This window comes from Cynocephalus volans, chromosome 14 (genome assembly GCF_027409185.1).
Source record: "Cynocephalus volans isolate mCynVol1 chromosome 14, mCynVol1.pri, whole genome shotgun sequence".
NCBI lineage: Eukaryota > Metazoa > Chordata > Mammalia > Dermoptera > Cynocephalidae > Cynocephalus > Cynocephalus volans.
This window is the reverse complement of record NC_084473.1, coordinates 36654768-36682075: the sequence shown is the minus strand read 5'-3', so window position 1 is coordinate 36682075 and position 27308 is coordinate 36654768. Positions and strand designations below refer to the sequence as shown.

Below are 27308 nucleotides of genomic sequence, written 5' to 3'. Positions count from 1 at the left end.
AAATGCTGTAAATCTGGATGTAAAGTTCACATGCAAAACAGATCCCTGCTTTTTAAAATCCTGTAAGTTCAGTTATCACAGTTTTTTGAATTTACTGTTAATAGCCACAATCCTCTTTGGTAAAAATTAAATAAGAAGATGCAATACATTTGAAAAGTCATTAAAATGTTAAAATAGAATGTTTGGAATCATAGAAATGAGAAAAGCTCATTTGTGAAAATCCTGGGACTTAAGTGCTTCGGGGAGCAAGAACTAGGTTGAAGCTCAAGCTCTTATTCATCTCCACCAAGGTCTATTTCTTTCCTATCTCTTGGCAACCTCAGAGTCTTCTCAAATTTACAATATTCCACTACCATACTTTAAGGACAAAAAAGACCTAAAGTCTCTGCTTAAATGTCACTTTATTATAAAGGTCTTCCCTGACCCCCATATAAAAGAGAGGAGTCCCAGCCTCCACTCCCTATCTCCCTTTCATCACTTCATTTTTCATTACAGCATTTACCAATCACATGACAATGTTATATTTTCATTTGCTCATTGACCATCTTGGTTCCTCCTCATGAGGGCTTGGATTTTTTTGTTCACTCTGCATTCGCCAAGATCTAACCCGAATCTAGCACAGAATAGGCCCTGAATAAATAGGTGTTGAATAAATGAATGAATCAATCCCATAGTTTGGAAAGACTAAACCAAACAAAATCACACCCACCAGAACTAATTGCAATATACACTAAGGATTCAGTACAGAGTGGTAAAGAAAATGAAACTGAGAGATTACACAGAGATCAGCCTGCCAAACCCTCTCACTTTACAAATAAAGAGAATGAGGTCCAGAGAGGTTAATGACTTGACTAAGTCATCAGCTCCTGTTTTGACAAAAAAAAAAAAAAAAAAAAGGCTCACTACAGAGCCCTAATTTCTAATGCACATATGGTGATTATGGAATCTGAAGACACTTCTTCAATCTCAGTGAGGTGGGCCTCATAAGTAAGTGAAATAAACTGGCTGTCAGGTCAGTTCCCTCGCCCAAATATATCATCCTCACTGAGTATCACCAACACTATAACTTTATTCCTTTGGATCTTGAGAGATTTTTTTAAACACACTTTACTCTATCATCAGTTAACACTTTAGACAGTCAAGGGGAACACTGAGAGCCATGCTAAGTGCCAATAGGTGGTGGAAATGGAGAAGATGAGATTTAAAGTATGGAAGATCTGGATTCAAATCCCAGGTCCATGATTTAAATAGCTGGTTGACCATGGAAAAATTACCTAACTTCTCTAAGAGTCCGATAGCTCAGTCTGTGGTATGATTATAAGTCTCTGGTAGTGATCACTTCTATCCTTTGCAATTTTGCCTGGGACAAAGCTGGAATTTCAGCCCTAGCCTGAGATCAATAGAGATAAAAGCAAACGCCAAATTCTCCTGAGGGGTCTAGATGTCAAGGTCTTCAAGGGTAGGGATGATATGTTAAGCTTCTTCTGCCATCCAAAGCACCTAGCTCAGAAATGAGCCCGGCTCAGGAGCTGGTTGTCACCGCAGGAGCTGAGATGGAGAGCATGTATCCACAGCAGCAGCCTTAGCCCAGCTGTGGGTAGGAAGGGAGTCCACCAACAACCGTGTGCTTGGCAACCTCAGGCCTAAAGATGGGGTTAGAGCTGGATTAAGGAGCTGCCTGTGCACCAATCTATCAGGTCTACTAAAACATCCCTGGAAATGTGAGGGAGAAAACTGTATGTAAAGGACTTCTCTCAAGAAAAATATCTGTTATTGAAAGGAATGCTTTGATAAGCTCCTTAAGGATGTGTGTGTGTGTGTGCGTGCGTGCGTGCGTGCGTGCATGTGTGTGTTAGGAGTAGGAATGGGGTATCCTAGATGCAGGCTTGAGTATCCACAGATGGTCACCAAAAAAGCCTCCTAAGAAATCTGAGTCTGGTTTTCCTGTAGGATTTTTGTTTAGACTAGTGCTGTGAGGCCAGAGCTGAACTGCTATTGATCCTGGCTGGGAAGCTGAGTAGTGTCCTTGGGGAGCCTCCTTTTCCACCCTCTCTCCATGCAGGGATCAGTCTGACTTCTATTCAAATGTTGAATATTAAAGAGAATCCACTTGAACAAGTGCCAGATTTTTAGCCTGCCTTGGGTATCTTGATCCAGCTCTGTCTGTGGGACCTTAATTTTAAATTTCAGGAGCCCCATCTCACTACCCCCAGCTCAACAGCTTTGCAAATCACTACCTCACCATATCCTCTGGGGCTCTCTTCTAATCAGAACCTTGGACAGGCTGCCTGGCTGGGGTTCCTCAGTGTAACTGTAGCCAGCTAGACATTAGTTGATATGATTTCACTACTTGAAACAGCTAGTGACTGGACTAGCTGAACTTACTTTATTTGTTTCTCTATTTCATAGTATTTCAAGTAAATTTTGTAGTACTCAGTATATGTGATATAAATGTGTAGATGATCACAGTTCCTGCATTTCACTAAACACTTTCCTGCCATTGCCCCTCCCACCCTCTATATCGCAAATATCTCTCCTTACTTTCTCATCCTTCAAGGCTCAATTCAAACACCTCCTTCTCTATGAAGCCTGCCCTAATCCTCCAAGTCATAATTTGTCAATCCCTCTTCTACTGCATTCTCATACTGTCTTATTAGTATCTCTTCCTGCTGGCAATTGTAGTTAATAGTCTCTCTGTCTGTTTCCCACGCACTATAAGATCCCCTGGGCAGGGACCATTTCTTATTCATATCTATTGAATCTGGCAGGTATCTGGTTATTTTATTTCATTTTTAATTGACATATCATAATTGTATATATTTATGGGGTATAATGCAATGTTATGATCTATGTTTATAATGTGGAATGATTAAATCAAGCTAATCAACTATATCCATCACCTCCTATACTTATCATTTTTGTGGTGAGAACATTTGAAATTTATTCCCTTAGCAATTTTGAAATATACAAAATATTACTACTAACTATAGTCACCCTGCTGTGTAATAGATCTCAAAAATTTATTCCTCTTGTCTAACTGAAATTCGTACCCTTTGACTAATGTCTCTCCATTCCACCCCCTCACATACCCACATCCAGCCTCGCGTAACCACCATTCTATTGTCCACTTCTATGAATTCAACATTTTTAGATTCCACATGTAAGTGAGATCATGCAGTATTTGTCTTTCTGTGTCTGGCTTATTTCACTTAACATAACATCTTATCATCTTGGAGTGCTGGACCTGAAACCTCAGGACATAGCACATGTCCTTATAGTAGCAGTTTTACTCAATTTTTTAAATTATCATATATTTTTAAATACTCAGATATTTTATGGAGAGAGGTGCAAAATTAGTTTGAGTTTTAAAGATAAGTGCATTTATATTATTTGTTTACATTTCTGTGACATGTGGAAAGTTTAGGAACTTTTTGCAGTGGGCATTCAATACAAGTTTAAGTTTAATTTAATTTAATTACAAGGGATTTTTATGGTTAATAATTTCTATCCTTAAAGAAAATGACACGAAACTTTATTTGTTCATATTAATAGCAAGAAGACCCATCCTTTTTTAAAAATTATAAGTTGGCATCACAAAGAAATTATAAATTTTTGCAATGGTGCATGTTCTAACTACTCTGATGTGATCATTACATGTTACACACATGTATTAAAATATATTTTTGTACTCCATAAATCTGTACAATCAATATGTTTTGATTAAAAAATAAATTCCAAAAAAATTAATGAGTTGGAAAAGGCAAACTGGAAAAATCAATGCTATTTCATCTAAATAGTGAATTTTGTTTTAATAAAAGTTCACTATCTAAACATGTGGGCTAAGAAACCTTTTATAGCACTATCCTTTGGGAAAGACCAAATGATTTTTTGCATTAAAAAAATGTTATAAGATACATCATATACACAAAATAGCATGCACAGTGTATGCATAGTTTACTTTTCAAAGCTTTTATAGCATCTAATAAGTAAAAGTTTAAATGAATAATGAATAATAAATATTTATCAAGTAAAATATCCTAAGACTTTATGAAGCCACTGCCAAGAGGTAGGAGGTAAGACCAATATTGGATGTTTAGTTAGGTATTTAGGTTAAGTGCAGCCAAATAGACATGGACCAGCTATGACATTATTTGTAAGCCTTGCTTTATACTACATTGCTTTAAAACCTATATTACAAAAATAATTGTAAAAGAAATATATGTTCAATATAAAAATGCTGAGAACTTGACCCATTAACTCTTTCCTGCTTGTTGCAGGTGGAAGGGTCAAGAGGAAACCTAATGGCCCATCTGGAGCTATTGCAAGACAGCAGATGACATGAGGATATGGCAGAATCAGGAGTGTGATCCACCCTGACTGATTGACATTAGCTGGACTGTGAATGGGACTCACCACAGCAAAGGGGCCTGTGGACTACTGAATTTTGAGTTTCACACATAGCCCTTGTATCTTACACATACAGTTTCAGTGCTTTATTCTCCCAATTTCCTTTGTAAAAACAATGGTCTTCCAATCAAGTCTATTTTTTTTGCAATATGACTTTTTAATAGAATACTGTTTAGTCGTGATCCCCCCAAAATCTGAATCAAATGGTCTTATCTCCTTTTTATATCTTATTCCATCATCCAAATTATTATTCTCATGATCATTTATTTAATCATGCATTAGTTACAGGCTTTTTGCCTGCTCATGAAAGTCTTGATTGAAGTCATTCAGTGACACCTAAAGTTCAAATTTCTAACCCAACAGACGAACCCCTTGGTGATCTGGCCTCTGCCGAGTTCTGCAGACTTATCTTCAGTCACTCCCATACACACGCCAGGTTCCAATCACAAAGACAGTCTTGGCTCTCTGTCCTTTCCCACCTCTAGGCTTTATAAAAGCTGTTCCCTCAGAGGACATCCTCTCCTTACACTGGGCTAGCTGTCAAACTCCTGGTGTCCTTCAAGTTTCTGTGCAAGTGTCACTCTTCCTTGTCTTCCTTGAGATGTCCCAGTAGAGTAAGCCCTGCTTTTCTGTGCTGCCAGAGCATCTTGTCCACACTTCTATTATAGTATTTATGTTAAATTATTAATTTAAAAGCCTCACTTCTACAAGATCAGGGGTCCATATTGAGTTTCTCTTGGCATCCATGGAGAATTAATTCCAGGATCCTTGCAGATAAAATCTGTAAATGCTCAAGTCCCTTATATAACATGGCATAGTGTTTGCATATAACCTACACACATCCTCCTACATGCTTTAAATCATCTCTAGATTATCTATAATACCTAATACAATGTCTACACATCACTTCATTCAGGTGGATTCAACACAGTACTCCATGCAAGGCAAATTCAAGTTTTGCTTTTTGGAACTTGGTGGAATTTTGTTTTGGCAGCTGTCCAGTACAGGTATCAAACCCTAGATCTTGGTGTTATCAGCACCATGCTCTAACCAACTGAGCTAACCAGTCAGCAAGTGGAATTTTTTTTTCCTAAATATTTTCGATATGAGGTTGGTTGAATCCACAGATTCAGAACCCACAGATATGGAGGCCCGACTGTACTCTCAGGATGTTTATGAATCCCTTGAATTATAGGCAAGATTTTATGGAGGTTCATTTTCTTCTGGGGAAAGCATTCAAATAAATTCAGAGCCACTGCACTAGATTATAAGTCACAAGGAAACAGTAAGCTCTGTTCTTTGAGTCTCTATAGTCAGATGCCAAATATTAGCTGAATGTGCATTTCAGTCATTGTTTAAAGGTGGATGTTTATTCTAGTAAAAATATATAGTAAATTCACAGGAACAGTGATATAGTGAAAAGTACACTGGACAAAAGGAGATATGGAAGGATTTATCACAAACTACTAACAGTGGTTATCCTTAGAAAGAGGGATGACTTAGGGGTGGGATGGGTTTTCAAATTTTTCTTATACTCTTCAGTCTTGATCAAACTTGTTTGTTTTACAATGAGCACTTTTTAGTTTTGAAATTTAAAAATAATGTTTTAAACCATGGGACTTTTTTCTTAAGTGTGTCAGACATCTAGCTTCAAATCCCAGCTCTGCTATTTATTTGGTTTTGTGACCTTGGGAAAGTTACTTAATTTTTATAAGCCTGTTTCCTCAACTGTAAAATGGGCATAATATTTACCTACCCCACATCGTCATTACGTGAGAAAGCCCAGCATAAAGTAAGAATTCGGTATGTATTAGTTCAATGTAAAGTAAATGTTATCTTTCTTAAGGTTTTTTCATAATCCCCAAACACATCAAAAATAGAACTCAGTTAAAACATAGTTCATTTTTGTCTCAATACAAAAATGAACTATGGGTAAGAAGTCATGTATATAGTAAAAGTCAGATGTAATATGGCTGGTTGATAAGGTGGCTATTAGCCCTGACTGCTAACGAATAAAGTAATCCCTAACTAATTTGTTTAATGGTTTTTAAGCAAAGAAAGGTTAACAAAATTCTTTGAAGCAATTTATAATACTTCTACTTCAAGAATGATCACTGATTTAAACCGAGAGCTCAGTTTATCTGTGTTCTCACCAGAAACAAGTTCTTTGCAATTTTTACTCACCTCGTGCCCTGTCTCCACCTGGAGACATCACACCGTGTGTTTTGAAGTCATCCTGATTTCTCTAGAGGTTCTGTAAAAAACAAAATGCCATCGATAATGACAGATACCTTGCATTTTATACCATCTTTTCCCCTATAACTTTGTAATCAGAAGTTCTTATTACAGATACAATTCATTGTTAAAATTTTCTAATAGTTCAGAATGATATAGAGTAATAAACTAAGTCTTTGTTTCTCAGAGTCCTTTAATTTTTAAGTCACAACCACTTCAGTATTTGTATTTTTGGGGTGACTTATAAAAATAAATTCCTATGCATTAAAAAATATAGCTGGAGTACTCTGACATGGTTTAGGGGTTTTGCTGAATCTGAAGAGTTCAAAGCAGTTCATCTGAACCTAAAGTATTGAAAGCCACAAATCTAGAGTTTTTCCAATGTATCCCACATTAAATGAAATCACTTACTTCAAGTGACAAGTGAAATAGGTTTGTAATGGTTTTTTTTCTGTAGGAGCTAATTGAGGGGATCTACAATCAAAATTAAGTACAAATCCATTTGGAAAATATTCTGTGATTTATACGGTTTTTGTTGGCAGTGCAGCAGGTCCCAAGCCAGCTGTATGTTTTATTTATTTTTCATCCTATGAAGCCTCTTGGGTAGTTTGGCCAACTCACTGAATCTTTCTGGACTTCGGTTTCCTGATTTGTGTAATTGGCATGGTAATAATAATGCTCGCCTCATAGTGTAGATGTGAGGATTAAGGGAGATGGAGGCTGAAGGGAGGGGGACTGTGATGTGGAAGTGGGAGGGGGGAGTGTGGGGGGAAAGGCTGACTCAGTCACCTTTGTCATTTTGTGAAGGGCTCTGTCCTTTACTATATTTATTCCCTGCTTGGCTTGCTCTTTTTTTCCTTTACCTTTACTGAAAATTTTTCTTAAAAGATTGCTTTTGTGCATCATAATGCTATACTTTGTCTTAAAGTAGTGTAAGAGGCAATATAAGGCCAGACACTGGCTGTGTCAGATGCTCCTAGTTGCCAATCAGTATCAATTCTCCCCTTTCTCTTTAGTAACCCAGTTGAAAGATGATATTCTCCTTTCTCTCTCACAAGTGGGTATAGCCCAAGACCAGATATCTACCCATGCGATGTAAGTCGAAATGGTGTGAGTGACCTCTGGGATGTCTCCTTGAAAGAGAGAACATGTATCTTTTTCTTCCCATTCCTCCTTCCTGCTGGCTGAACATCAATGAGATAGGTAAGACCCTAGTATCCTTCTTGGACCAAGAGATAATACACTAAGGATGGCAGAAGAGCAGGACAAAAGGAACCTGGGTTCTTCACACCAAGGAACTGATCTAACAGCTCTAGACTGCCTACCTCTGAGCTTTGTCTTTTCTTTTTTTAATGTAAGAGAGAAATAAACTTCTAGCTTGTTTTAAGCCACTATTATTTTGTTTTTTCTATCGTATGCAGATAAACCCAATCCATACTGATAATGTTGGCCCTCTAGGAAATTATCTAGAACCCAGAATGATTTTTAATTCTGAAAAGTTTTCTCACATTTCCTTTGAGCCTACATATGCTTTCTACTTATTAACAGCAGCAAATTCTTTACTTCAAAAGCCTCTAGTGTGTCACTCCAACCCTTCTTTTTACCCTTTCTCCTTCGCATCACCCATATTTTGAGCTCTTCAGATAGGAACTTGGAAAAGGGGGCCACTTTATAGGGGAAGAAAGAAGGAAAGTTTGGCTAAAATTAAATTTTTAGCTTTTTTGTGGATTATAGGAAAAACAGTTCATTTGAATTCAACAAGTATTTATTAAGCATATACCTTGTAAAAGGCATTGTGCCAGGTGCTGGGAGAAATACAAAGATGACATTGTTCCTGCTCCAAGGAGCTTGCAGTCTAGTAGAAAAGATGAGACACACAAATAACTATAACACATGATGGATTGCAACAAATGAAATAAGAAAAGTATAAAGTAGCTAACACTTCCAGAGGAGAAAATAGAAGTTCTAATTGTAGGGATTGGAGAACGTTTCATGAAGAAGATAGGATTTGAGCTAGGTTGTGCACAATACGTAGAAATGGTAAAAGGAGCATCAATAAAGGAACAGAGTAAAGGCACAGGAGGATTTAGGGATCCTAGGGAGCTGGGACTATCTAGTAGAAAGTAAGGTAGGCAGGCAGACTGAGGACAAATAGAGGGCCACAAATATCTTCTTTGGAACCCGCTCTGCAATGGAGAGAATAAGGAGTCACGAAAGTTTTTAAGCAGGAGAGTAACAAGATGACATGTCTTCAACAAGATGACTGTTGTGGCACTGTAGAGGAAAGACCGTTTGCAAAGAGGCCAGTGCGCAGGCAACCTAACTCACCCAAATAAAAGATAACGACGGCCCGACTTAGGGAAGTGACTATTGGAAAGGAAAGGAGGGCACAGGTAAAAGTGACATTTCAAAGGTTACTGCGTGAACTAAATGTACGCTTAACTCATGAAAAAGAATTGGATTGTAACTCTCCGATTAAGAAGCAGAAAATATACTTGTAAAGAATTTTAAAAGTTACTCTAAACTTATTTCAACTGGGAAACTAAAAGGAGGCTGAATATGCTGTAATAATGAGGTTGGTTCTACAATTTTAGTAGAGCCTTCACTTTCATTTTCCCCAGATGTCAACTGAGGGTGCACTGACTAACTGCTAGGAGCTGGGGCAAGAGGATTGAAAAGTATCCCAGTAAATAAATACAACCATCCTTCTTTCCCATTGTTCAGCCTTTGCCCAGGTGCTGCGGTAAATGGCAGGTTTACCTTACACAGCAAGGTTCTTCAGCTTCTCCCCAATTATCCCTCTACCTACCTCTGTGCACATTTACCCACCCCACCCACCCACACTCTCTATAAGAAATACAGTGAAAATTTAAGAGGAGGATGCTTTTTAGAGGGCATAAGAATTTTCTGATATTTGCCTCTTTATTGCTCTAAAACCAAGCCAGCCAGCACAGCCTGAGGAAACATGGAAAGGGTTGGCATAAACTCATCTAAGGGCATTGTAACCTCAAAGAGCTTCGAGGTAAGTCAGTCCCAAAGACAAATCCACACAGCTACTCCCTCATTCTCAGGGAATAAATTCTAGAGATTTTTTTTCAAATAGATAAATTTGAGTATCTAATCAGCTGTTATTTTCTCTTTTTTTCCCCATATTATTTTAGGAAGACTTAAGCAATGTCAATACCTATGAATCTCTCTTTTATCAATAAGGGCACGTGCAAACAAAATAATCATGAACCTACCAATCAGAAGAGTGTCTTCTGGAATATTTAGCAATTTATAATTTGTTTAGTTCATCTTATTTGGAGCACTGAAAGTGCCTTACAAATAAAATAATGAGGATTTTTTTCTTCCGTGTCTCCCAAGGTGATTCCTGGCACTCTTGAAAGGCACAAATAATCAAGTCTTTGGGGTCCAGCAGCAGTGATGTAGCAGATATCTGTTAAACTGTATTTTACTCTCATGTAAAATACATGGGGAGTGTGGGGAAGGGGAATCAGTATCTTTGACACTGTCCCTGACAGATTAGCAAAAATTATTAAAGATTCTTACATTTTTATAAAAATCCAGAAACTAAGAAAAATATTGAAAAACTCATACTCCGGTACTAAAATCAAAATCAAAATCAAAGGTTCTTAACCTGGGGTCCATGAATTCGGTTTCAGGCCACCTGTCAATCTCCTGAATTTTTGTGTGATTTTACATTTCTTTTGCAGAAAGGGTCGACTGATTCCTGAAGATTCTTAAAGCAATTCTTCACCCCCCAAAAGGTTAAGAACAGCTGCTATAAAAGAAGGAAGGAAGAAAGGAAGGGAGGACAGATGGGAGGGAGGAAGGTTGGTCTTTGTATGCACATTGCTTAGAGTTTACTAGTGGCCTGCTATGTTGAAGTTCACTCTTAGACACAGAGAAGAAGAGGGAAGGAAGGAGGGGTAATAAAGAGAACCCATGAGTCCCATCAATTCTGTCCCAAATCAAATGAACTAAATGCATGTGAAATTTGCACACTGCATTTATCTGTTAACTTTTAGCTTCAAAATACATTTATATCTGTACTGTAAGTTAATGATAGTATGATTCCCTTCCTTTCAAAAGTCTCTGCATTTTCAAACAGGTTTAGATCACATTTTCAGAGCCCATGGTATCAGCAAAAATGTAGATGTTAATTAAATTTGCGGAAACTGTTCAGAATAAATGTGTCAAAAATGTTTTTTCTCTAGTATAAATTTCTGATCACTTATGTTGAATCCTTCAGAAGTAGCATTCAATGAAATAGCTAAACCATTTGCAGCAATACTGAAAGGAGCTATTAAAAAAGGTAAAAAGGTAATATACAAGGACAGATTACCATGTATTCAGAATACTACTGTTTCAGCATATAAAAACTCATATAATTCTAATACTCATAATGAAACCCTATTCTCATTTAGGTAAAGAATAGAAAGCTTTTAAGTGAAACCCAATTCCTCTCCTCATACCCCCCAAACCCCCAAAGTGTTTAGAATTAGGTGTCACTAATAAATGCCTCTGTGTAATTAATTGGCACACATTTTCAATTGGCATAAGTTTTTTTCTGTACATAGAGGAGTGAACAGAATCCTCTATCCTTTTTCTGTTAGAAAGGCATAAACCAACTTCCCTTCATCCCTAATCTTTTTCACTCTACATGTTAGATTCATCCCACCTTGTAAGTCAAGGATCCTATCATCCTTTCTTTAAGACTGCTCTCAAAATTTAACTCAGCTTCAACTAAATATGTAAATATGCAAAACAACTTCCGTCCCTGAACACTTCTTTAGCTGACAACGTGCAAAGGCAGATTAAGACATAATATAAAAATTAAACAAGGAAATGAATGACTGTTACAAATTTTTATAACTTTTGAATAAAAAGTTATTTCTTTGAATGGCTACCTTAAATAAATGTTAGCATATTTTGAATTTAAATTAGTAAAACATATGGTAAGAACTGATGTTTTCTTCTTATAAAAATATTTCCCCTTCTGATGCCTCCCAAAGAACATAAAAGCACACACTTACCCCATGTTGCTTTCTGTGGTTATATCATCCTCAGATCAAGGCTTATTCCGAATTAACTTAAAGGTTATAAAAAGAACCAGTAGGGAGGTTTGACTTCCCCTGAAAGGAGACTGTCATGTGCTAACCAGGCTTTTAAATGAGAAAACTAGTGTCTCTTCTAATTATGTAAGCTCCAGGTCAAATTCTAGCACCAACTAATCAAATAACTGAACTGCATTTAGTTTCAAGGAGTAAAAGGAAGAAAACTAGTTAAGAGGAATGACTTTGGTATCTTAGAAAAATGAAAACTTGTACATTGAAAAGTTATTAATATAGCAATAAAAACTTAAAGATTTTAAGAGTATAAAATATATCTTGCTACCCTAAATAATTTGAAGGAAAATTTAGTTTACAGCAAAGCAAATACTTTTCTATGAAGTATTTTCCAAAAGTTTTGAACTTGCATTTTATGTTCTGGTCCCTGAAAACATCTTCTCACCTTCTCTTAACTTGTCCAGTTTTTATTTCCTTATAAATACCAGTACAAAAATAATAATGTTTAATTCTAAAACCATATCAGCTAATACTAAGCAACACATCCAAAAAGGACTAATTTTTAAGATGTATCTTTGAATATTTGTACTTATAAATAGGGTATTTTGAAATTAAATTCAAAGCTATTATTATAAGAACCTAACAAAAAATACCATTTTATTTCAACATTTTGAAGGCCATTTTAATCCAAATTTATATTAGTATAGCACAAAAAATATATAAAAATTTTGGGGAGAAATGTTATATCGAGAAATACAAATATTCACAAGATTTTTAATAAAAAATATGACATAGAAGTTATCTATTGTATACACTATTTTTTGTCAGTTTTGGAATAATAGAGTTTCAACAAAAACACTTAGGTATGTATTGTCATTTTAAAAATGTAACTGACATACACTGTTCTGATAATTTTAAAAATTATTTTATCTAAAAAGTAAGGAAGCTTTCTGGACATAGAATATGTGATGACACACAGATCTACTTTTTAATAAATTGAGATATAATTCACATTCAATATGTAAAACCACCCCTTTAAAGTGAACAATTCAGTGGTTTTTAGAATATTCACAAGATTGTGCAACCATCACCACTATCTAATTCTAGAATATTTCTCTTACGACAAAAAGAAACACCATCCCTCCCAATTCCTCCTTCCCCTGGCAATCACTAATCTATTTTTTGTCTCTAAGGACTTACCTATTTTGGGCATTTCACATAAATGGAATCATGTAGTATGTGGCCTTCTGTGACTGGATCCTTTCACTTACTACAATATTTTCAAAGTTAATCCAGGTTGTAGTATCTGTAGTATCTCCAATTCTTTTTGTGGTTGAACAATATTTCATTGTATACACAAACCACATTTTGTTTATCCATTCATCAGTTGATGGACATTTGGGTTGTTTCTAATTTTGGCCTATAATAAATGTATAATAGCCCTATTAGTCCACTTGGGCTATTATAACAAAATACCTTAGACTAGGCATTTTATAAACAACAGAAATTTATTGCTCACAGTTCTGGATGCTGAGAAGTCCAAGATCAAGGTGTCAGCAGATTCAGTGTCTGGTGAAAGCTTGCTCTCTTCTTCAAAGATAGCACTTTCTTCCTGCATCCTCACATGGCAGAAGAAGAAAGCAAGCTCCCTCGAACCTCTTTTATCCCATCCATGAGGGCTCTGAAATCAAAGGTCCCACCTCTTAAAATCACTACAATGGGGATTTGGTTTTGACATGAATTTTGAATGGACACAAACATTTGGACCATAGCAATGAATGATATTGCTATAAAGATTTGCATACAAGTCAGTTCTCTTGGGTACATAACTAGAAGCTGAGTCATATGATAACTCTATGGCTAATTTTTTGAGGAACTGTTTTCCACAGAGGCTGCACCACTTGACATTGCCACCAGAAATTTTTGAGGACTCCAGTTTCTCCACATCCTTGCCAATCTTTGTTATTGTCTTTTTTTTTTTAATATAGCCATCCTAGTGGGTGTGAAGCGATATCTTATTGTGGGTTTGATTTGCATTTCCCTAAAGAGTAATCATGTTGAGCATCTTTTTGTTTACTTATTAGTCATTTGTATATCTTCTTTGGTGAATTATCTGTTCAAATCCTTTACCCATTTTTATTTATTTGTTACCAGCTGGCTGGTACAGGGATCCAAACCCTTCCTTGACTTTGGTGTTATCAGTGCCATGTTCTAACCAACTGAGCTAACTGGCCAGCCCTACCCATTTCTTAATGTGGTTGTCATTTATTGTTGAATTATAAGAGTTTTTTATACATTCCAGAAACTAGACTTTTATCAGAGTTATGATTTGTATTGGTCTGGTTTCTTTCTAATTTGGTCTTGAGGTCTTTCTTTCAAGAGTGGCCATAGGCAAGATAATCATTCTCAAGGAAAGCCCTGATGGGGGGGAAAGTCAGATTTGGGTGTGTCAATCAGGTGAGACACAATGAGAAGGTGAAACCAAAATGCATTAAACAGAAGAAATTTTTCTTACAAATCCCAGAGACTTTAGGAAAGTCCAGATATGGCAGGAAGTTCACCAGCAGTTGGGGAGTGGGAGAGAGAGAGAGAGAGAGAGCGCACCTGTGAGACTAAGCCTTTATTAAGGTCTATGGGCATTATTCCTTAGGCTTTCCCTCAGGGGTCATGGATTGGATAATGGATTGGAAAACACTTGAGAAGCCAAGATATGGAACCAACCTAAATGTTCATTGACAGATGACTGAGTAAGGAAAATGTGATATATATACAAAAAGGAATACCACTCAGCCATAAAAAAGAATGAAATTCTGCCATTCACAGCCATATGGATAAGCTTGGAGAAAATTATGTTAATAAGCCAGGCACAGAAAGAGAAATACCATATGTCCTCACTTATAAGTAGGAGCTAATAAATAAATAAATAAACAAATGAAAGAAAGAAACAAAGAAAGAGAAAGAAAGAATCACAATAATACGTAACTCTCAAAAGGAAGAACAGAACTGTGGTTATTAAAGGTGGGAAAGGGGGAAGAGGAGGGGAAGGGAGGTTAGTGAGAAATTGGTTAAGGGTCACAAAGAATGATTACATTTTATAAAGATAAGGATATTAAGTATCCTGATTTGATCATCACATATTGCATACAGGTATTGATATTCAACTCTATACCCCACAAATATGTATAATCAATTATGTTTCAATTTTTAAAAAAAGAAAAAGGAAAAAGAAAACACTTCAGAAGGGAGAAACTTACCTACATGACTTGTGTTGACCATTAGGTTTTATTGTGGTCAGCAGCTATGACATGTGTTGGGTTTGGGGTCAGTGGGATGAGGAAGCAGGCTGTATCACAAACAATCACATAGAGAGGGAAGTTTTAACTAGGCCAAAGGGTATGGCTGGGTTTCAAACAACTTATGTCAGGCCTAAAAATGAATGCTTGAGGCAGCAACTAAATTAAAGAAATTTATTACAATCAGATACATGATTTTCAAATATTTTCTCCCATTCTGTGGATAGTATTTTCACTTTCTTGATAGTGTCCTTTAACAAATAGATATACTTTTAAAAGATAGAAGTGCTTTGTGACTGAACTTAGAGTAAAAGCTTTCAGTTTTTCACTGTTGAGTATGATGATAGCTGTGGGTTTTTTATATATGACCTTTATTATGTTAAGGTAATTTCCTTCTATTCCTAGTAGAGAATTTTTGTTTTTATCATGAAAGAGTGCTGAATTCTGTCAAATGTTTTTTTCTGCGTTTGTTGAGATGCCTGTGTGATTTTATCCTTTATTATGTTAATGAGGTATATCACATTAATTGATTTTCAGTTAAATCAAGGATGTTGAACCATCCTTGCCTCCCAGGGACAAATCCCACTCGGTCATAGTGTATGACCCTTTAAATGTGCTGTTGGAAACATAGGGGAAAATCTTCATGACATTGGTCTTGGCAATTATTTCATGGATATGATAACAAAAGTACATACAACAAAACCCAAAAATAAACAAGTAGGACTATATCAAACTAAAATCTTCTGCATAGCAAAGGAAAAAATCAACAGATTGAAAAGGTTATCTATGAAATGTGAAAAAATTGCAAACTATATACCTCGTATAGAAGAAGTTAATCTGCAAAATGTATAAGGAAGTCTTGCAACTCAATAGTAAAAAGATCGATAAGGCAACTAAAAATGGGCTAAGAACTTGAATAGACATTTCTCCAAAGAAGACATAGAAATGGCCAACAGGCATACAAAAAAAAAAATGTTCAACGTCACTAATCATCAGGGAAATGAAAATCAAAACTACAATGAGATACCACCTTACACCTGTCAGGATGGCTATTATCAAAAACAAAAAACAATAAGTGTTGGTGAGGATGTGGAGAAATTAGAACTCTTGTACACTGTTGATGGGAATGCAAAATGGTGCAGCTGTTATGAAAAACAATATGGAAGTTCCTCAAAAAATTAAAAAGAGAACTGCCATATGATCCAGCAATCCTACTTCTGGGTATTTATACAAAAGAACTGAAATCAGAATCTCAGAGAGATATTAGCACTCCTATGTTCATTGCAGCACTATTCACAATAGCCAAGATGTGAAAACAACCTAAATGTCCAGCAACAGATAAATAAAGAAGATGTAGTATACACATACAATGGAAAACTATTCGGCCTTAAAAAAGAAGGAAATTCTGCAATATGTGACAACATGGATGAACCTTGAGGACATGTGCTAAGTGAAATAAGCCAATCACAGAAAGACAAATAACAAGAGAGTCAAATTCACAGAACCAAAGAGTGGAACGGTGGTTACCAGGCGTTGGAATGAGGGCAAAATGGGGAGATTTTAATCAACAGGAATAAAGTTTCAGTCAAGCAAGATAAATAAACTCTAGAGAGGTGCTATACAACATTGTACGTCTGGTCAGCAATAATGTACTGTACACTTAAAATTTTGTTAAGAGGGTATATATATTAAGTGCTCTTACCACAATAGTTAAAAAAAAAAAGTTCAGTGGGGACGAAACATTTGCATACTTGCCAAGGGCAAGTCAGGGAAAATGTTTTTCTTCCAAAATAAGCACGCAAGCATAAATTAGAAAAAAAAAAAAAGATGACAAAACCCAGGCACAGGATTGGAAATTAACTTTGCCAAGATGTGGACAGTTCTGCTGTGTTTACTAAAATAAGCAAACTATGAATTGAATAATATAATATGTCTTAATTATGAGATAATGAAATAAACTTCAAAAAGGCATAAGTGAGTGACAGTTTTATTGTCAAATTTATAATATAGAGGTAGTGTATGAAGTAATTTCAGATGACAGATTTAGTTGCTTTCCTTACAACTAAAAGCTTCAAATACCAGTTTAAACTTTAACACAGAACATCTACATGTCAAGCTTTAGTCTCAGGCCTGGAGCAGCTGTGAAATGAAAGCTACCACTCCAATGTAGTCCTTGGATATCAGTATATTCCCCTTCACCTTCCACCCTGAAATACAAAAAAAATAAGTTTGTTCATTAACCAAGACCAAGAATTCTACATTCCAGATATAAGTTGGTGCAGTATAGAACATACTATGTCTGAAGCATTGTATCTTTCTGCTTTCAAATTTTGATTTAAAACACACATCCTGCTTTCACATCCTACAAAAAACATACTATTCAAAACAAAAATTATCATTAATACAAATTTTGCTGTCCAAGATTTTAGGATCACATAAGCTAAGTTTATATAAAACCAAAACAATCAGTTAAAAACTGAAAAGTTTATATTGGTTATCTGGCTTAATTAGTTCATTCATTTATGCAACAAATATTTCTTGACCATCCACCATGTTTGAGGTGCTGTGCTCTGTGCTGGTGTTTTCTTGGGCTCTTCAGAGTGGTGAAAATGCACTTTACATAAACAAACAGAATTTTATCCCTTAGGTTAGATTTTTGTCCCTTTAATAACATCAATGGAAAATGTTTATGTGTTATTGTCACAAACTTGGAGCTGAAATAGGTGAACACTTTTCTGCCCTCCTCATAATGTATTCACATCAACCACTTCATAAAAATTAGGATGGATTTTCAATTCTAGAAATAATAAAGGGGTATTTATAAATGAACTTGAACCTCTGGATGGCGTGGCATGTATGTAGTGTGAAGATTAAGCTTGTAAAGCTGACTCATGTTTCATTTCACTTTTATTTTTTCTATAAGCAGAAGCTCAGAAAGGACAGCAGTTGGGTACATTTCTACAATTTGAAAATTAACTAATTTAAAAAAATTAGCCTATTAAATATGTACATACATCAGGTCAAAATGAAATAAATAATTATGAAATTACCCCCAAGGCTGCTTTTTAAAAAGTATACCAAGGTATTTCAAGTGAGAGTAATTTTGGGCCTAAATTTTCTCAATAATTGAAACAAGCTTTCCATTTCCAAGCTGATTACACAAAGTTCTATAGGAATAGAGCTGAAAAGAAGATAAATTAAAAGTCTAATGGATTATCATCAAGAATGATATTCCCTTTTGGAGGCTTACGATGGTCTTAGCCTCTCTTATAACCTTTCCCTGCCCACCCCCCCCCCCCACATACCCAATGATTCTTAGAAACTAAATGTAGTACAAAAGAATATTTGGCATTAACTAAATATAATATTAAAACAAACACCCCTAAAAAGAATCTTTTAGAACTACAGTGATTTTTTTTATTTTAGGCTTACCTATTTTCATTGAAGTTTCCAGTGTACTTTGCTCCAGTTGGGAATGTATAAGTCCCCAATCCATGAAACATATTGTCTTTAAACTGTCCTTCATATACTGCTCCTGAAAAATGTTCAAGTTTTCCAAAACCATTCATCTGTTTGTAACAAAGGAAATGACCTCAGAAACTTATCTTCAGTTTCCCCAGAACATTTTTATTTATTTTTTTTAAATTTTAACTTCTCAATATACATTGTAGTTGATTTTTGTGACCCTTTACCCATTCCTCTTCCCCCCCCATCATAGCTGCCCAGAACCTATTAAAATGTATACCTATAAGTCTATCATCTGCTTAGTTATTATTTAATCAACTTTATTTCCATAAAAGTGAGACAAAATTTTTAGCGTTGTTCTTCATCTGTGTTGGTGAAGCCCACTAAATCAAATGTTCCTGATCTGGGGCATTTGAACATCTGTGTGCACCACGATGATAATAGGTGTCCTCAAGATACCTTGAGTATATCAGAAAACTTAAAGGGCAACCAGTTTAGTTAGTTCAGGAAACAGTACAAAGTAGTTGTTAAGAATACAAATTTGGATTTAAGTTGACCTGGGTACTCATTCTTGTTTTATCACTTATTAGCTGGGTAAGAAACCCAAGCCTGGTTTCCCTCATTTGTAAAATAGGGATGTGTGGGTTTTGTTTGGTTTTTTGGTAGTTGGCTGGAACAGGGATCCAAATCCCCGACCTTGGTGTTAACAGCACCAAGCTCTCCCAAGTGAGCTAACTGGCCAGCCCTATAACAGGTGTATTAATGGCACCTCCCTCATGAGGTTGTTACGAGGAGTAAACGAGAAAATTATACAATGCGTTTAGCTTTACTCAATGAATAGAAGATGAGAAAGATGATAATGAAGATGACTAGCTCTCTGCATGAGTTTAATATTACTCATATATTAATAAATGCTAATATAGTCGATATGTACCTCTACATATATGTATATATAATATATGTTAATGTATGTTAATATACTGTACTCATTATATGTGTTTTTGATTAATGGTGAAATGCCTGGAATCATTTAATCCATAGGGTTATCTACCCACTGTCTGTCTGTCTGTCTGTCTGTCTGTCTCTCTCTCCTTTTTTTTGGCAGCTGGCTGGTACAGGGATTGAACCCTGGACCTTGGTGTTATTAGCACCATGCTCTGACCAACTGAGTAACCGGCCAGCCCCTATCCACTGTCAATATTAAAAAACAATAATACCTTGTCATCTTTCCAGCTTCCTGTGTAGACAATCCCATTAGGAGTGGTGTGAACACCTATTCCATTTCTCTCAAAGATTCCAGAAGATGCTCTTGTACAATCACCATCTAAACAAGGGGGAAATACTAAAGATGATAAAAGGGAGCTCTGCTGGACTATATTTATGTCTGGGCCTAATCACAGCTGCATCCTAGGGGTGTCTTTGGCTCCCTAGCATTGAAACCAATGAGACTAAAGATGAGGAGATCCATGGACCTTGCAACATCTTGTAACCATTGGGACCCAAGGGTCAGGAAGACTGACAGGTCACATAGATTTCCAAGGCATATACTGTCTAGACTTAACACTGGAGTTTTGATTTAAAATCTGTTCATCTATTACAATTTCTATGTTATTTTATTTAACGGAGTTAATATCCCAATAGTAGTTTTATAAAATGTCTCTTTTTTTTATTCTTAAGCTATTTAATTTTACGTATAGAAAAAGTAATTGAAATGTATGCTTACCATACTTGTCTCCATTTGGAAATATAAAGTTTATCTTATACACTTCTGGAGCTGTTTTAAAAGATTTAAGAAAATTCACATAAGTTTAAATACTTTTATGTCATAAGACCTATAATAAACGTGCTTCAAGCACTATCCAAATAGACTCACTTCACATGATATACTTCAATTAAGCATATCATGATTAATTGGCATTTTTTAAATTTAATTTTTTAATTTTAATTGATATATTGCAATTATACATACTTATGGGGTACAATCTGATGTTTTGATACATATATATGCTGTAAATAATCAGGTTAGGATAGTTAATGTATCAATCACCTCATGCATTTATCATTTCTTTGTGGCAAAAACATTCAAAAGCCTCTCCTCTACCTATCATGTAATATAAGAAACTTAACTGTTAGCCACAGTCACCCTACTGTGCAATAGAATATGAGAACTTAGAACGTTAGTACTTTCCTATTTAATTGTAATTCTGTACCTATTGGCCAATTTCTCCCTGTTTTCCCTCCCCCTCTCTCTCCTACCCAGTCTCTGGTTACTACATTCTACTCTCTGTTAACTGGCATTTCCACTGCCCAGTAGGATTCTGGGAAGATAAATAATTTTGTCTAGATAATCTATTTTTATTTCTTTGTTTATTATTACAGCTTTATTAATATGTAATTCACTTACCACAACATTTATCCTTTTAGAGTACTATACAATTCAATGTATTTTAATATATTCACAGGATTGTGCCACCATTACCACACCTAATTTTAGAATATTTTAATAACCCCAGAAAGAAACCCTGTACCAATTAGCAGTTGCTCACCATTTCCCTCAAAACCCCCACACCCCCACCACATGCCACTGGAAACTACTAATCTATTTTCTGTGTCAATAGATTTGCCTGTTTTGGACATTTCTTATAAATGGAATCATACCATATATGGTCCTTCGTGACTGGCTTCTTTCAATTAACATAATATTTTCAAGGCTCATCCATGTTGTATCATGTATAAGTACTTCATTTCTTTTTATTGCCAAATATACACATATATTGTATGGAAACAGCACATTTTGTTTATCCATTCATCAGTTGATGGACATTTAGGTTGTTTCTAGTGTGAGGCCCATTATGAATAATGCTGCTACAAACACTGATTTTGTACAAATTTTTGTGTGGACATGTTTTTATTTCTCTTGGGTAGCTTATATAATCTACTGATTGTCCCACAGAGGTAAGGAGGTCCAAGCAGAATGAGATTGGATTAGAGACCAGGTGAAAAAGGAAAAAAAAAGAAGACCACAAGACAGGGAGGAATCTGTGATTCAGAGTCCTGGGACATTTAGAGGACTGAAAAATTAGAAATAACTTTTTCCAACAGTGAAGAAAACATATATGAGAGTACTTCAAAAAGTGCATGGAAAGATTCATATCAGCTTTTAATTCTATTTTTTCCATGCACTTTTTGAAGTACCTTCATATAGAGAGAGGATAAGTAAATTCTAACTTCTAAGATGGTAGAGTCTACTAGAATGTTACTTAAAGTGTGGGCCATGCACCAAAATCACCTGGGTTGCTTCTGAGTTCCTAGGCTCTACCTAAGATCTACTGAATCAGAACCTCTATGGGTGGGGCAAGGGAACTGATAGTTTTAACTTAAAATTTAATTAGGTGTCAGTTGAGAGAGGCTGGAGGCTCATCTCTTCTGAAGAAAAAGAGTTAACAACAATTGCAATAGGTTAAAGACTTTAAAATACTGTAACATCCCCAGAGAGAAAGGGAGGCTATAGTATCCTTGAAACAAGAACAGGTGGTTATGAAAAAGAACAAATTAGCAATCAAGGAAATTAATAATATAATTGGTGAAATAAAACTTCTTATAAGGGCTAAATAGCAGAATGGATACAATTGAAAAGTAAATTAGTGAATTGGAAGTTGGAAGTTTTCTCAGAAAGTAGCACAAAGAAACATTTGAGAATGATGAAAAATAGATGGAAAATTCTAACGAATAATAAGCTTAATAGGAATTCCAGAGGGAAAGAATTAGGGCAGGACACAATATTTGAATAAACAGCCCCAAATTTCTCAGAACTGAAGAAAATGAGTGCTTGGACTACAAATGAGTACTAAGCAAAAGCCCACACCCAGACAGGTTGTAGTGAAATTTCACAACATAGAGACAGACTATAACATCAGTTAGGTTAGTGAAAAACAAGCAAACAAAAACCAGATTACCTATAAAAAAAACTACAAAGGAATAAAAAGCAGACTGACACAGTAAAAAAAAAAAAAAAAAAAAAAAAGGAAAGAAAGAAAAGGAAAAGAAAAAAAATGGCATGATGTTTTTATTTTATCTCCAAATTATCAGTCTAAGATGATAAAAACTAAAGATTCTTCTGGACATGGCAGAATTCAGAGTTAATACCCACACTTTCTCTCTGAAAGAAATACAAGAAAATGTACTCTAACAGGGAGAAAAATGAATCCAGGAGAAAGTACAAAGACAAAAATGAAATGAGGGACAAAGCAATTAGTAAAAAAAATTATTGAGAAAGTATTTAATGTTAAGTACTGTTTTTTTTTTTTTACATTGTTAGGTATTTATTACTAAGAATAACTTTTACAATAGAATCTGCAACTAAAATGCAGGTAATAGCTAATATGGAAGTGGTGTGAGGGGTAGAGAGCAATCTTGCTAGAATTCTGAACTTGTTTAGTAGTTAAATATAGACACTGATTAGACTAAATCTTAGAAAAGTATAAATTTGGCTATGTTTGTTCATTCTTTTCTATAATTTCTAAAATTTCGTTGTGGAGATAAAGGGTGAAGTGTGGAGGTACATAGAGACTGCCATGTGTACTGATACATTAGTTATTTAGATGTCTGCAATCTTTGAAGTTCTGAGGGGACAGGGACACAAAACTACTTTCTAAGGGTTTAATGATACTAACTAGATCGCCAAATCTGTTTGTAGTGCCCCACAGGAGCCATTCTGTACTCTCTCCCTGGAACACCCATCTCTGCCTGGTAAACTACCATTCCACCTCAGAAGTTGCAAAGTAGAACAGTTAGGGGTTCGTGCTCTGGCATCAGACTACCTAGGTTTGGATCGGGATTGCGCCATTTTCTTTGGCCTTGGACAAATTACTTAAATATGTCTCAGTTTCCTCATGCTTAGATGGGGCAAATTAAGTGAATGAGCTAATCCACGTAAAGCACTTAGGCTAGTGTCTAACTCTGTAAACATAAGCTATTGTTTTCTTATAGCCCCAGCTCAGGTATCGCCTCTTACGCAAAGTTTCTTTTCTTTTCTCTTCACCCCCAAACTCCTCTAGGAGTTCCCACAGCACTCTGGGTCTATCCCTATGATAGTATTTAGGGATCTATTAAAACATGCTTTTGTGTCAGGATCCCCTATCACATCCACCTGCTCCAGAACAGGAATCGCGGATTAGACAAATCTCTTTTCTCACCCTACTGTGCAGCTCAGTGTTTAGCACTAATTGTAGATGAATGTCTAGTGAATGAATGGCACTTGGGAAGCAATCGTTAAATGCCTGTTAAGCATTTAACGATTTAACAGAGCACTAAGCGTAATCGTATAGGAAACTGAACTTTTCAATTGCCCTTGGAAGGTTCCACATTCAAAACTTCAGAATGTTACCGCTAGAGGGAACCTCAGAGATAGAGACCAGCTGGCACCCCAGAGGGAAACTGAAGCCCAGAGACGTTGGCACTTGGCTGAGGTGTCACAACAGCGCATTAACGGCGGAATCAGAGCTAGAATCCAGGTCTCCTTACACCCAGACCAGGGGCTCTCCAAGTCCCCGCCCCCGCCCCCCCCCGCCCCCCCAGTGTAGACGCTCAGGAACTAAGTCACATCCGTCCTGGAGTTACTAGGAGCTGAGCTCTGACTCAACGCAAGTTCTACTTAAAGGCGCCCTTCCCCGCCCGAGGTCTTGGGAGAGGAGCACTCACGTGCCGGAGAGGTGTTGGACAGATTTTCCTGACTTTGCGATTCCCTCTGGGTCGCCAGCTCGGCGGCCTGGAGGGAACGAGGAGCTAGTACAGCGCCAAGCCCAACTCGGTTGCTAGGGCGACCAGGCACCTCTCACCCGGAAGCGAATATGCGAGAGGCTGAGCCAATCGGGGGTGCGGGGGCTGGGCCGCTGCAGCTGGGCCGCCGCGCAGCCGCTGGAGGTGAGCTCCGTGAGGGTGGCCGAGCTCCGTCCGGGCCTCTGACCCTTGGGCGCCGCCTCCCGACAGCCGGCCCGGGAAACAGCGCTGCGAGCCAGGTACGGCCTCTCCTTCCGCGGACAAGTGATGTGTGGCCGTGTGCGTGGTCTGCACGTCGTCCTGATTGTTAGCGTGTGGCCCGTCTGCCACCTTGATCCGGGAGTGTTGGGATCCGAGGAGCATCCCGGCCCCGAGTGTCCCAGACTTGTCGCCTGCGGCCTGTGAATCTGGACCAGCAGGATCCCAGGCCCTAGGACGGGGCCAGGCGGAGGTCTGCAGCCACGATTGTTCCCGCTCAGGCTGGAGGCGGGGGCGCGGAATTCAGGATCGGAGCGCGGTAAACGGTTGGGTTAGAGGGGCTCACACTCCATTTCCTGTTTCTGTCTCCATCACGAACTGAGTGGCTATTTGGCGAGAAGGTTGGGGACGATGCGTGTTGGAAGAAAGGTGCGAGGTCTGGGTACCTGGATGGAGCTGGATATATTGTGGTCGGTCAGAATTCTCCTGGGAGGAGACTGGTATGTGGTCTGCTTTCAGTGCCCAGCGATGATGCTGTACTTGGGAGCCAAACTCGGGTGGGAAACAAAGGATACTTGTAGAGCCAAACCTAGGTCCCTCTGTGCACGGTGAAGAAAGATAGTTGGATCTGCCCAGGCTAGATGGAATAGAATAGCAGAATCTAACCATGTGGATTATACAACCTAACTTCTATTCCCTGGGAAACGTCTGGGGAGAGTGATATTGGAAACCACTGCAGCCAGCAAGTCTTCATTCAAAATTTTGAGTGCAGATCTCAGATTAAGTTGTAAAGGTAACATTTTCTGTGTTAGTGTGAGATAAGTTGTTTTAAATCAGAGTACAGTATCTTCTTGCTTTTTTCCTAATGTTTCTCAGTGCACAGATTTACCTGAGCTGGGTGGTTTTTGAGATAAGTTGTGATCTCTTTCACTTGTCTATCCTTTCTCTTTTTCTAAATTTTAGAAATAATAGATAATTATTGATGCACAACCTTACAGAGTTCAGTTTGTCCCATTGTTTTAGTCACCTGTTAAGCTTTTAATGACCCTACATTTTTGTGGATATATGTATATGTACTGCTATTTTTGCAGAAGAATTTGTGGTTTGACTTCTTTCTTATGATTTTTTTTTGGTGGCTGGCCAGCATGGGGATCTGAACCCTTGACCTTGTGGGTTATCAGCACCACATTCTAACCAACTGAGCTGCAGTCTTATGATGTTCTTATCTAGAGAGGATCTGGAGTCAGAGGAAACTTGTAATGATTGGGTTTTAAATTTGGATTAAAAGCGTGTATAATCATGTTTTTTGTTTTCTGTATTTATGATGTTTTGTTGTGTTGGGGTTCTACCTGACCAGGGAGAAACTGCCTCTCCCAGGGCTAGCTAATGAACAACTAACCTGTGAATACACATTTCATATGCAAACCAACCACCCCTGAGTCCATACCTCCAACCACTTCCTTTGCCCAACCTCACACCCCAAGTTAATATTGCTTCTGCCTAAAGCAACCTGGGGCAACAGGTACCAGACAACTAGGGACAGTCCTTATGCCCCCAGAGTCTTCCAGAATTATTCAAACTAGCCAGTCCTAAGCTGTTTGCCCTGCCTTGCCATGCCTTGCCTTGCCTTCCCCACAAGAAAACTGTGGTGTATGCCTTCCCCTCACTCCTTTCTGCTACCTGACAAACCTGGTGCTTCACCCTATGGCCCTGCATGGTGTGGAGTGGCCTTTGTTTCCAGGGGATTTTCGAGTCACATTAAACTTTTCTTTCAGTGGCATTGACCTCTCCATGTTGTCACCCAAGTCATCTTTATAAATGAATAACTGGGCACAAATCAAAGGGGGGAGAAATTATCTTTAAACTTAATTGAGATACAAGGTATGTATGTGTGGTAAGGAGGAGATATGATGGAAAGAATCTTAGCTTTGGAGTCAAACAGATTGATTCAAACTCTGGCTCCAGGCTTTGCTTCTATAGTTGGTGACATTGGACAAGTCATATAATTTATCTGTGTTCTAGTTTCCTTCTCTATAAAATATAGAAAATAATATTTACCTTACCAGGTTTTAGAGGATTAAATGAAATAATCCTATCTTTTCTTCAATGCAGATTTGACTTGTATATCGAACTACTTTCTACACATCTCCATTTGAGTATCTTATCAGCAGTTCAAATGCTCATATATCCAATCTGATATCATGACACCTACCCCCCATCCATTCCTCCCCAATATTCCCCTTCTAAGCACATGACGCCACTATTCACCCAGTTTACCCATGCCAAAATCTTACAGTAATTCTTGACTCTTCTCAAAAGTGAGGTATTGAAGTCTCCTACTACTATTATTTAATTGTGTATTTCTCCATTTCTGTCAGTTGTTGTTTGATGTTTTTGGTGCTCTATTATTAGGTGTATATATGTTTATAATTGTTATTAGTTCCTAATGAATTGACCCTTTTATTATTATGAAATATCCTTCTTTATTTCTAGTAACATTTTTTGCTTTAAAGTCTGATTTTCTCTGATATTAACATAGCCAGTCCACCTTTCTTGTGGTTTTGGTTTGTATTCATCTTTTTCTATACTTTTACTTTTTATTTATTTGTATCTTTGAATTTAAAATGTCTCTCCTGTAGAGAGCATATAGTTGGATCACAGTTTTGTTTCGTTTTGTTTTATCCTGACAATCTCTGCCTTTTGTTGGGTTTTATAATCCACTCACATTTATTATCATTATTGATATAATGGGAGTTAATGGTTATCTTTTCATTCTACTTTTTATTGTCTATATGTCTTATGTCTATTTGTTCTGCTATTTCAACTTTGCTGCTTTATTTTTCATTTAGTCATCAAATGA

General features: G+C 36.9%; 2 protein-coding genes across 6 annotated transcripts in view; one reads left to right on the top strand and one right to left on the bottom strand.

The window, feature by feature from the left end:
* Positions 1–17024: 17024 nt before the first annotated feature.
* Positions 17025–24613, bottom strand: MORN2 (MORN repeat containing 2). The gene is made up of 6 exons (XM_063077762.1): positions 24338–24613; positions 24173–24302; positions 20196–20246; positions 19690–19796; positions 18440–18576; positions 17025–17214 (listed from the first exon to the last, which is right to left on the bottom strand). The coding sequence occupies exons 1-6, from the start codon at positions 24611–24613 to the stop codon at positions 17112–17114; spliced, it is 804 nt and encodes a 267-aa protein (XP_062933832.1). The 3' UTR covers positions 17025–17111.
* The window catches only part of DHX57 (DExH-box helicase 57), a 63993-nt gene continuing 61043 nt past the window's right edge, over positions 24359–27308 (top strand). For 3 of the 5 annotated variants that reach the window (XM_063078565.1, XM_063078562.1, XM_063078566.1), the window contains exon 1: positions 24359–24489. The gene's annotated coding sequence lies outside the window, so the exon portion shown is untranslated. The other 2 variants (XM_063078564.1, XM_063078563.1) reach the window with 2 other exon arrangements.

What these genes read in the sequence shown, in the direction of transcription:
- MORN2 (XM_063077762.1), bottom strand. Translation starts at nt 24,613, where the DNA reads ATGCTCCTCGGATCCCAACACTCCCGGATCAAGGTGGCAGACGGGCCA. An exon ending in GAAGCTGGAAAGATGACAAG is followed by an intron (nt 18,577 to 19,689) that starts GTATTATTGTTT and finishes TGTTACAAACAG; the next exon opens with ATGAATGGTTTTGGAAAACT. An exon ending in GGAAACTTCAATGAAAATAG is followed by an intron (nt 17,215 to 18,439) that starts GTAAGCCTAAAA and finishes TTTGTATTTCAG; the next exon opens with GGTGGAAGGTGAAGGGGAAT.